General features: G+C 35.5%; 1 protein-coding gene across 1 annotated transcript in view; it reads right to left on the bottom strand.

Moving 5' to 3' along the window:
* The window catches only part of SYNJ2 (synaptojanin 2), a 134190-nt gene that overhangs the window by 68636 nt on the left and 52692 nt on the right, over positions 1-12862 (bottom strand). Inside the window, exon 5 of the mRNA XM_051998026.1 lies at positions 4137-4220. Within this exon, the coding sequence (XP_051853986.1) occupies positions 4137-4220 (84 nt within the window). The remainder of the gene's footprint in view (positions 1-4136; positions 4221-12862) is intronic.

The raw sequence follows: 12862 nt of genomic DNA, 5'->3' as shown, positions 1-12862 counted from the left end.
ACAGATGTCAGGAATTAGGAGTGGGACTTGTGGATGAATGCTGGTGGAATGCAATGTTCGACCATTACTTACAGAGCAGATGAACAAAGAACGTGATAAATGTGTCTGCCAAGGAGGAGACTGGAAATATATGAGGTACACTCCTCATCTGTAGGGTAATTTTTAGGGATCATCTTATAGTCACTGATGATGATGTAATCGGCCAATTATGTAGCACTTTAAGGTTGGAAAATGTCTTAAATGCATGACCTCATTTGACCCTAACAAGGACCCTCTTGGTACTACAGATATTAAAATGAGGAAGCTGAGATTTAGAGAGCTCATCCATCTCTCATGGTCTTTGGTTATATGACTATTAAGAAGGGAGAACAAATATGGAAATAATGCTTAAAAGAATTGCACATAACCTCAAAGTATAGTATTTTCACTTCTTTTTGTTTTGTTTTTTCTTTCACCTAATGATATGATTTTTCTTGTGCAGCAATGTTTATTAACTGAGTCACTAATACTTTGGAGAAGAGAAGTCTTGGGGGCTTAGAGGAGAGAAAGAAAGGGTGGCAATGGAATGTACTAATTATCTTCAAGTACATAAAGGGCTTTCAGATAAGAATAGGTAGATTTTTGATTCAATATAAGAAAGAACTTAGTAATTACAGTTATCTAGAAATGGAATAGGTTCTTTCAAGAGAATGAGTTTGTTAGAGAAACTTTTTATATCAAATGTTTTTCTTTGTTACAAGGGAGGGTTAAATATGGGGGTGGATGGATTGAAATGATTTCATTGTAAAGACAAATAAAATAAATTAAAAAAAAAAAAGCTGGTGACTTCCCATTAGAGAAGAATTCTTAACCAAACAAGGGGTACATTATAAAAGAAAACAGACAATTTTTACTACATACTTTGAATGCTTTTTCATAAATAAGAATCAGTGAAGACACTTGAATTCAAGAAGTGGGAGTAGAAAAACATTTGCATAAAATATAACCGATAAAAGTCTGACATCCAAAATATATAAGAAATTGACACTCTAAGACTTACACTGTGAGAATTAAATACATTAAATATATATGGGGGATATAACACTAAGCTATTTTTCACTGAATGTGATCTAAGAATACTATTTTCAAAAGATTTGCTAGCTACAAATATTCCCCTAAAAACAAATTCCAAATTACTTAAAAACAATCTTACAATTTTTTTTTTTTTACAGAAACAAACAATTTTGAAGTTTTACTCTGACATATGAATAAAAATATCAAGACAGTCAATACTGGAAGGGCTGTACAAAGAGATTCATGCATCATTCGTGAAACTATTAAGCAGCTAAATTCATTCTGGATTTCAATTTGGAATTATTCAAGAAAAGGGACAAAAAAATACCATATTCTTTGACTCAAAAATCTATCAGACATGGAAACTAAAGGTATAAATATAACTCCAATACAAAAACAATCATCATAATGAATGTATCATAGTAGCAAAGAACTAGAAATATATAACCAATAATTGGATAATGGTAGAAAAAAATCATGGTATATGAAAGTTATATAGTATTACTGTGCTGATAGAAATGACAAATATGAGGAATTCAAAGAAATATGGAAAGGTTTGTATAAATTGGTGTAGAGCAAATGAGCAGAAGCAAGATTGAACACTACAGTTAATGACTACAATTATGTAAGTAAATAGGTCACTAAAAGGAAACTGAACTCTGAGGAATGGAAAAAGCAATGAAGGTCCTGGAAGAGATAACGAAACAGAGAGGTGGCTGAACTGTAGGACAGCATTTTCTTCTGTACTGTTAGTATTTATATTGCAAGTTTGAAGGAGTGTGAGGGGGGTGAGAAATGACTGAAATAAAGCTAAAAGGCATCAACAAAATATTTTTATCTTTGTTTTGTTTTAAGGAGAAAGCTAATGAGTTCTGCTAAAAGTGGATAATCATTTGATAGGAATGCTGTACCAAGATTCAGGATAGGTTTAGACTAAAACAGACTTCTAAATTCTCTTCCAATTCTAGGGTTCTATGAAACCTTCAGAAGTTATTTTGAAGATTCATGGAGAGAAAGGGGAATTAGTCATCACAAACTTAAGAATCAAAGCTGATAGTTGTCTGCTTACAATGTTTACATGAAGAAAGAGCACAGACCATTTTATTCTGTGCTAGTCCACCTGCATTGAACTATTGGCATTCAAATCTGTACACCACATTTTCAAAGTAATATTGACAAATTATTGGGTCTACACTATAATACAGCTAAAGGAGATAAGAACATTTAGCCTGAATAAGGCAGAGTAATGATGATGATGATGATAAAAATAATAACAACATAATTAAAAGAATCTTTAAAGATTATAAAAGCTTTAATGTAAAAAACTGAATATTCTGTGTAATTCCAGAGAACAAAATTGAATCAACATGTGTAAATTTCCCTTTAATTATATGGAAAATCATATAATGGTTGTAGCTAGCACTGAAATAGATTGCCTCACAAAGTAGTAAGTTTTCTGTCATGAGAAAGTCTTCAAGACCAGAAGTCTTTAAGCAGAGCCTGGATGACCTTGAGTTAGGGATGCTGCTACTATGAAGATTCCTGCATTATGTAGGAGATTGGATTAGAAGAGACTTTAATGTTTGTGGCAGCCCTGTTTGTAGTGGCTAGAAGCTGGAAAATGAAAGGATGTCCATCAATTGGAGAATGGTTGAGTAAATTGTGATATATGAATGTTATGGAATATTATTGTTCTGTAAGGAATGACCAGCAGGATGAATACAGAGAGGACTGGCGAGACTTACATGAACTGATGCTGAGTGAAATGAGCAGAACCAGGAGATCATTATATACCTCAACAACGATACTGTTTGAGGATGTATTCTGATGGAAGTGGATCTCTTCGATAAAGAGAGCCTTAATTGATCAAAGATGGACAGAAGCAGCTACACTCAGAGAAAGAACATTGGGAAACGAATATAAACTGCTTGCATTTTTGTTTTCCTTCCCGGGTTATTTATACCTTCTGAATTCAATTCTCCCTGTGCAACAAGAAAACTGTTCGATTCTGCACACATATATTGTATCTAGGATATACTGTAACCTATTCAACATGTAAAGGACTGCTTGCCATCTGGGGAAAGGGGTGGAGGGAGGGAGGCGAAAAATCGGAACAGAAGTGAATGCAAGGGATAATGCTGTAAAAAATTACCCTGGTATGCGTTCTATCAATAAAAAGTTATTAAAAAAAAAAAAAAAAAAGAGAGAGAGAGACTTTAAGATGAAACCTAATAGCCAGAAGATTTCATCACCACTGTCCAAATTTTTCAATCTAATTTCCACAGGATATTCAGTCTTTCCATTATTGATCATTTCCCCTTTCCTGTTGAGATCCCAAATTAGTCTGGTTCAGCATCCACCTGAATAGAGAGCTCAATGAACAAGTCAGAATGTCATGTCATCGATGAGCAAAGTGTTCTTGGAGCCTACCATCACACACACAGATCTCTTCCAGGGAGATAGACATAACTGAAATATCTCGGGGATCGGTCAGTGGCTAAAGTTTCAAATGACAGTGTGTATTTTTAGTAATCATAGGAAAGATGAGTATGAAATTCTCATACAGATCTGAAAGCCCCCTCACCTTAGATCCAGGATATGTCAGTGTAAGACCTATAAGAAATGGTTAAAAGAGACCTCTCACTGTCGCTCTGGATATTAAGTTATAACCATTAAGAAAAGCAAAAGTCTAATTGTTGTTTTGGAAAAATTGGAATTTAGACTTGCGTTTGCACTTAGGACCTATTCCATAACATCCAAGACAGAATGCATGACTGTCCACTTAAATAGCAGAAAAGGCATTTCAATGTTTTCTGTTCATCAGAAAGAATTTTGTAATAAGGAATTATAGAGCAATTCTTTCATATGGATATTTACATGCATGGACTATATACATTTTTACCTATGCAATCTTTTATAGATCCAAGAAAATTTAGTTTAATACACTGACGCAGAGATATTTTAGATCAAGAGAAAAGTAAGAAAAGATGATACCAAAAGGTTTTTTTGTCTGTTGGAGAAGCAAACAGGTTAGATGAAAGGGTAGATAAAATGAAGGATCAAGAAATTGCCTCATTATTTACCTGAAGTCCTGGTTGCTCCCAAAACAATGGAACTGAGCCTCTGATTTGGACAAAAGACGACACGCCATCATCCATGTAAATCGTCTATAGCCGCAAGAAAACAGAAAGAGAAAGATATTCTTCAATGAAACTGAACATCCCAGGGCTCCGCAACCAGATACTTCAGCCTGAGACATGAAACCGAGAGATGAACAAGCAGCTGATTTCAGCACAGTCTAGTCTGACAGAGCTTGGCTGGTTCCTTGCCCTAACACCCTGGCTCAGAGAAGGCCAAAAGGTAGCATGCTTGCTTTCAATTTGCCTCCTAGTGGAACCTCTCTCAAGAGCAGGACTCCAGACTCTAATAAAATAGCCTCCCCTTAGGTTATGACTCCAGAGGAAGATTCTAGTTGGTATCCAGGGTCTAAAAACCATTGTTCCCTGCTTCTCAGCCCAATTGCTTCCACTGATTGCATTACAAATGATCTCCTGAAAATTTCTGTAATAAGTTTCATTGTTTTAGAAATGGAAGCAATATTTGTTTCATTTTAATAAATGACATTTATTAAATATTTACATTAAATTAAATGTTTATTAAATATTTATAAGTGATTTAAATAATAAATTAAATAATAAGCTAAAGAAATTCCTTTCAAGCCTTTATTTTTACCTTGGCAATATCTTCACAGCACTACGGGCAAATAGCTATTTCTTCATCTGTATGTCTTTTAACTTATCTTAAATGTCTTTTAAACATATATCTATATCACACATATGTCACATAAGGATATTACATATAATATTACAGGGGAAGAAGGGCCTTGACAAATAGTTCTACATACTTGGTATAGCCTTATCCCCTCCTACCTTGTGTATTCTTATTCTTATGTACACTTATTTAATCTATAAATAAAATCACATGTAACACATGATATACATTATAGTTATGTTACATTGTTAACTCTATTATATATAAATATAGACATATTATATATGTGCAAATATAAAAAGATAAATAGCATAGATGAAAAGGGCCATACAAATATAGAGGAAATATATTGTATTCTTTCTCTTCTGTCTCTCTTTATATACACATATATGTATCTATATCTGTGTCTATATCTATAATTATATAGATATATCAGCTAATTTGCCCATCACAGTGAGATTTCCAGAAGGCACTTCTAGGCTAATAATTGGAAACCGAATACTTTCCCCCCCACATGACCATTCTACAGTACATCATCTCCAGATTATATGGAATGAACAAGAAGATTAAGGACAAAAAGTACAGCCCTGAAAAGCACAAGGGAAAAGGTTGCCAAGCTCCATCGGATTCTCTGCCTTTTATCTAGGTAACCGGAGCCTGTCTTGGCAGGGCACTGGCCGGAGTAATGCAGCGAGTCTTTTCCATTTCTTCTTACCCGCTGTGCTACCTTACACTGTGGCTTTCCATGGAGAGCTAGACCATGCTCAGATCACCCATGCATTAGTAATTGCTCTCAGTGGAAGACTTGAAAATTAGACGGTATAGTTTCCCTGGACTCTGGGAATTATTTGCACCTGGTATCTGGGCCCTCCTCCTGACACTCTTTTAGGTCGGAAGCACTTTGCTTAAAGCAAATTTGCTAGTATTTGGAACAGGGAGAAATCTTAACAACTTTATTAGTTAATATCCTCTAAAATCCCTTCCACTTCTAGATTTATGAGTATATCACATATATTTTGAAGTAGGAAACTCTCAAGCAACTAGAATCAGAATCATCTTCCTGAATTCAAATTTGGCCCCAGACACTAGTGATCCTGGGCAAGTCACTTGATCCTGTATGCCTCAGTTTCCTGATCTGTCAAATGAGTTGGAGGAGGCCATGGCAAACCATTCTAGTACCTTTTGCTAAGAAAACCCCAAAGGGGGTCATGAAGAGACACAACTGAAACAGCTTAACAAGGGAACTCTCATTAAGGAAACTCATACCAAGGCAGATCTGAGCCACATTTGGCATCTGAGGCTGAACTTGAATCCAGGACACGTTCTTACTCTAAAGCCAGATCTCTATTTGCTATCATATTGCCTCTCCTTATTTATGTCATTGGTCACTAATTGCTTAAACTTCTCAAGAGTGGGTAAATGACAAGCCCTATATTCCTTTTCTGGGCAACATTTCTGCACCCTGATGGGTCTCAATGAAGCACAGGATCTTGTGCTAATCAACTATCACCCTTCTCAAGGGGAAAAAAATCCAGGCTCTGATGAAATTTGTTAATAGTCTTTCTCTGCCTCCAATATTAATCCAAGTTTTTCTTTAGCCAAGACAATGGACTGGGATAGTCTTAGCAAAACTGAGAAAAAGGTTGAAAAATATACTATCCAAAGCTTAAGCCTGCTGGCTGACCACAGGGCTTACCCAGAGTAAGACTGGCTCGTTTTCATAGTCTATGCCTTAGCAGCAATGTTTTCCACATTAATTTTCAAAAGGACTATTCCTTTATCTAATCAACAGATGGTCCCCAGATTATTAGGATACTTTTAATTGCTGTTTTGTTTGTAATTTAATAGGGTGTTCCAGAGGAAGACAAAGTCATAGCTGAATACTGAAGGGGAAAAGATTTATTAAGTATAGAGGCCTTCAATTCATACTATAGTGTTGTAGGACTAACTACTATCATATACATGTAGGGAAAATTTGAGCTATTTCAGGGGGATAGTGACTGATGAACACTAGCCAAAAGGCAAGCAGTATAGTTTTTTTTTTTAATTAAATTAGTCTTCCCCAATTAAATCCCTTTTAATAGCATACACAAAATTATTCCCTTAAATTCTATATACTAGAACAAAAAAAATTTTTTTACTTAGATTAAAATTTGAAAAGGTCTCAAAATGCTCAACACATTTATAATATATTTGCAATTATTTTAAATTTATATTTATTGTTGCAGACAAGAATATAAGGACACAAAGTTTTAAAAAATAGATTCATAAAAGTTTCAGAAGCTAAAAGGAAGAGATAAATTGAGGACCCAAAATTATGGCTCAAAAAAAAAATCTTACTTTTACTGTTGTTCTAAGAGATCTTTTTACTCTACTAGGTGGTGAGATGAGGGATTGGGGAGTAAAGGGAACAAAAATAAATTAGTTGAATGTCGGTTAACTTCCTTACAGGTGGCAAGGTCTATGGAAATGCCACTTGCTAAATAAAGAGTACAATCAGAAGAGTTTGACTTCCTCCGAGAAAAAAAAAGTTTTGTATTTTTTTCTTCATTAGCTTCACACCCAGAATTGCAGAAAAGAGAACAGAACAGAACAACACTAAAAAGGAATCACTACCTCCTCCCTGCATCATAAATTAAGGTGAATTTTAAAGAAAGATTTTTACATGATTTTGACATCCCAGAGAGTGAGGTCTTTGAAATCTTTCTTTTCTGATCTGCAAGTCTTAAGATATCACTGTGACCCTTGAGCCCCTAAGATTAATCAAGAACTTTATCTTTAAAACCCAAACAAGCTTCATGTTTAGCTCTATTTTTTTTTTTAGTAGGCTGAGGGTTTTTTCTTCCATTTTATGTCTACAGAGTGAGTCATAGCTGCAAACCAGCCCACCAGATATGATTCACTTCAGAGCTGAAAAGGTACAACTCTGAAGGAAGGCCACAAGCTGTTGGGTCCTGGGACTAGCTGTTTATTCCTCTTAAGGAAAATGAACAGGGGAAAGATTCCTCTATTTTTCAGAAGACCCAAGCATTTTTATATGCAAGAAAAGACTCAAGAGAAAGCATGTTAACCAATTAAATGCTCCATCCCACTTTCAAAAAAAAAAAAAACACAACAAAAGCAAATATATATTCCCCTTTATTTAGTCACTGGGTCCAAAGATTACTTCACAGACAATTAGTCAGCCATGTACTATGAGTTTACTACAGGAATTACACTTCCAAATGATTAATGAATGTTGGTCTACATACATACTGCCCAGGTCTTGGAATTCAATGCCTTCACTTTGTTCCTTTGAAAAGCCCCAAGAGAGGAGAAGTAGAACACTTTCCTCAACTTCCTGGAGGCCAACAGCATTTCCTCTCTGTTTCCTCTCTATCCAATAACTATTATGCAGCTATTATGTGCTAGGCAATGGTAAATACTGGGGAAAGCGCAGAGAAAAATGGACAATACTTAAAACATGTATGGTACAGGTAGAATGTGGGAGAAGAGCAAAAGAGACAGACAAAAGAAACACTTCAAAGAAAATGTAAGAATGCTTTCTCCTGGGTTTGGAATGTGAGTGAATCAGGAAAGTCTACATGGAGGAGGTGGTCCCTGAACTAGGTCTTGAAGGAGAATTTCAACAGGCAGAGATGAGAACAAAGTGAGACAGAAATAGGTGGATAAGTTGAACTAAGACAGAAGTTGAAAAGATGGCAGAATGAGATTGAATGCTATATAAATTCAATTATTATTAGGTTGGAATGTAATGGGATGCAAATCTGGAAGGGAAGACTGCAGTCAGACTGTAAAAGGCTTCATTGCACTATGGTTTAGGAGTCTTTATTTTATCCTAGAGAAAACAGGGAGCCACTAGAGATGTGTGAGCAAGGATATGACATATACTTTAAAAATATTATGTTGTATATTGTATCTAGGATATACCACAACATATCTAACATATATAGGACTGCTTGCCATCTAGGGGAGGGGAAAAATCAGAACAGAAGTGAGTGCAAGGGATAATGTTGTAAAAAATTACCCTGGCATGGATTCTGTCAATATAAAGTTATTATTAAATAAAATTAAGAAAAAAATTATGTTGGCAGATCTGTAAAGAATGAAATGAAAAGGAGAGACTGAAAGCAGAGAAACAAATTAGGAAGTTATTACAGGAATGGATTGGAAAGGAGATATTGGAAGAAGAAAGACAGGTTAGGTTACATGTATTTGAAAAAAAGATAAAACTAAACTAGGAGAAGGGGAAAGACACAAAGAAAGACAGGTTAGAAAGATATTGCAGGAATGAAAGTAATTGCAGGAAGAAGAGATTGGAAGCAGAGAGGTTAGGAATCCATTTGCAGAAATAGATTGGAAAAACGAGACTGTATAAGCAGAGAGACAAGTTCGGAAGTTATCACAGTAATAATATAAGTACGAGGTAATAAGGGCTGGACTAGGGTAATGGTTTTTCAAGGAAAGAGAAGAGGACAAGATGAGAGCTGGTGGAAGAAGAATTGATAAGACTTGATCATCGCTTAAATGCAGAGGGAAAAAAAGGGAGAAGTGGAAAATGACTGAGATTTTAAGTCCACTTGTTAGAAAACATTGTGTGAAATACACATCCCTATAATTATTATAAATGACTCTTGAATGAATGGAAATGAATTGCTATCCATTAGTCCTAATGGTGAGATTGGAGGACTTTCAAGGGAGAGTCATCTGAAACCAGACTCTGCATGTAAATCCACTGTGGCTCATGAGAAAACCAAGCAGAATTTGGGTAAAAGAAGATATGACCCAAAAGTATTTCAGAAGATTCCATAAGGGAATCCTTATCAGACAAATCAATTCTTCAGAAAGTCCTACACTCGAGTTTAATAAAAAATCACCTTCACACTCACAATTCAGGGGAGGCATTGCTCAACAGGACCAGAGGTGGGGATGAGCGAGAGGAAGGAATCAGAGATGACTAGATTTCCAGCTTGGGTGACTGGGAGGCATCAGCTACTGCAGAGGAAGCTCAGACAGCAATCTTTCCTCCCACCACAGGCTCAGCATTGGTCCTCCCAATCAAACAATTGCTTTCAACCTGCTAGCTTGGCTGGCTGCCCCCACAATCAGAGCAAACTTCAAAGCCTGACATTTCTCCCACTTAAAAATGTCAAGAATCATTGAGGGGGTAGGGACTTAATTACCTGGAAAAGTCAACCTCAGTTGTGTATATGCGTTTTCAGCAATTTCATCTGAAAAGAGGAGGGATGCTAGGAATCAGAATGCAATTTGTTATTCTATGGAAAACCAATTCTTCCACACAACAGCAGGACATAAAACAGACCTCTTCACTTGCCTCCATGCCCAAGAGAACTCTCATTTGTAACACCTAGGAGGTAGAGAATTACAATCACTTCTTGGAGAACTCTCCAGAAATCCATTTGGAAAACCTGATTCTAAGGAAGTGAATGGAAACAATATCACAATATAGGTTTTTGTCCTATATCAACTATATAAATTTACCTTCATCTCCCTTTTTTCTTACTACATGCAGCCCAGACAATAACTGGCCAAAACAAAAAAATAATTCTCACCTTGCTGTTCAATTATAAATTCCAAAGAAATAACACTACCAAAAGATAAATTTTAAAAATTTAATCTGAAGTGAGCCAAGAAAATTGGAAGTTTCTCTGATAAATATTTAGAATAAGTATCCACATAATTATTTGTTTATTTGTTTCTTTGGGAATAAAGATGTCCAAAGATAACAAATTGACCAGATACTGGAATGGAAAAGATCATCTAATCTCACTGACTTGGAAAGAAAGAGGAAAGGAAGAATCCTTCCCCACCTCCAGCTTTTTGAAAACACAGAAGAATACAAGTTTCATATAATCCTAATGTTAGAGAGAACAGATTTCCAAGAACTCATAAGATCTTGGACAATATATAGGATCCCAGAGCTTAATATTTGACAAAGAAAACTGGCACAAGTGAGATATGTTCTCAAGAACAAAATCCAGATAATATATACAGAAATAATTCCAGTAAGGGAGAAGAGAGAAAAAGCTACATACAGAAGGTGAAAGGAAGGCAGACAAAAGAGGAAGAAAACAAATATTCCATAAAAACAGTTATCAGGAATGCTATCTAGTGTGGCATTCTGCCAAAGAATGCTAATGACAACAAAAAAAGGCACAATATAGGGAGTAAAAGGAAGACGGAAAGTGGTCTAGAAATGCTACTCAAGAAAATAATAAAGGGTAATCAAAAGGAGGTCAAACTATTCGAGTCTCATTCCATTTCTGTTTTCTCTACCAAGAAGAATGAGCTTTAGATTGAGAAGTTAGTCATAAAACAAAAATGTTTGAAAGAAAAGAAGAGAAGAGATGCTGAAATCATACCTAGCTACTCCCAATAAGTTTATGTCTTCCAGTCTAGACCATATTCTAAGACAGTGGTGTCAAACTCAAAATGATATACGGGGACCATTAAACTACACATAAAGTTCCCTGTGGGTCACACATTGACTTAGAAAACCACATATTAATATTACCCATAATGTATCTATATTAATTTTGTTAAATATTTCCCAATTATATTTTAATCTGATTTGGACCTCACTTCAGAGTGTTGCAAGCTATCTGTTTGACACCCCTGTTCCAAGAAAGAAGTTGAACAATGGGAGGGAATTCTCCAGGGCCAGAGATGGGTAAACATAGTTTTATTTTTCTCAAATTCTGATTTTTTTCCTAAAAGGGAAAATGATGGAGTTTTCAGGTTATGGTCCTATAAGGATGGCTTCAATTCCTGGCAAAAATTCTAAAATATATTATTAATAGTTTGTAAACATCTGGAATGGGAAACACCAGCACTATGAGACAGTTTGTATAATAACTTCATCCAAAACCTATTATATCAGACTAACTTCATTTCCTTTTTTGACAGAATTGGATTGATAGATCAGGAGAATTCAATTTAATTCAATTAAGCACATATCAAGTGCCAATTATGTGTTAGTTGGCGGATATAAAAATATAAAATGAAACCAGTTCCTGTCCTAAAATCTTATATTCTATCTATTAGGTAGTGGAGAAGGACTATATATAGATGGATAAGCATAGTTTGAAATGGCATAAACCACTAAGGACTAAGGAAGTGAATTGAATCTTGAAGGAAGCTAAGATATTGGAATGATTTGCCATTTCCTTCTCCAGTTCATTTGACAGAGGAGGAAACTAAGGCAAATAGGATTAAAGTGACTAACCCAAGTCAAACAACTAGAAGAAAGTCTGACGCTAGATTCAAATTCAGGAAGATGAGTTTTCCTGACTTCAGACCTGGCATTTTGTTGCTACTTAGCTGTCCCATACAAATGTTAGATTTTTTTTTTTTTATAATTACTTAACCTTTCAATCTTGAGAAATTCTCTAAAACTAGATTGTAGCTTAGGTACTGGCCTGCATTGGCAATTTTTTTTATCAGAAGTTCTCTATATCAATGAAATCCCACTGCTAGTTCATAACATTACTTCCTCTGCACAGAGATACCCAATCAGGGGTTGATGAAATAAATGAGAAATAAAGGAAAAAGGAGAAGAGAACTAAGGCACAAAGCTTTGAGGGATCCATGGTTAGATAGTCACAGACAGAAAGATAACAAGATGGGAATCGCAATAAGTTGAGGGAGAATAGCTTGCCTGGAAAAAGGAGTGGTCAATAGTAGCAAAAACTAGAAAATTTGAAAAGGAGGAGGACTAAAAGGCTATAGGATTTAGCAATTAACAGATTACTGGTAACCATGGAAACAGCTGTTTCAGTAAAATAGTGGGATCAAAAGCCAGATTGAAAGCAGGTGAAAAGCTGGATATAGAACAAACACATGGAAATAACATTTTCTAGGAGTTTGACAATGAAAGGAAGTCATATAGACAGATAGTCCATGAAGGTTAAGAATGGGAGAGAAATGGGCACATTTGTGGGTAGACATGATGAAAAGCAGGGAGAAAAAGGATGTTTGAAGGGGTAAACTCCCAGTGGACATGAGGTTGTTCTTGGCA

Source organism: Antechinus flavipes, chromosome 4 (genome assembly GCF_016432865.1).
Source record: "Antechinus flavipes isolate AdamAnt ecotype Samford, QLD, Australia chromosome 4, AdamAnt_v2, whole genome shotgun sequence".
In the NCBI taxonomy this organism is placed as follows: Eukaryota; Metazoa; Chordata; class Mammalia; order Dasyuromorphia; family Dasyuridae; genus Antechinus; species Antechinus flavipes.
The sequence above is the reverse complement of the archived record's forward strand: the minus strand, read 5'-3'. Positions and strand labels throughout refer to the sequence as shown.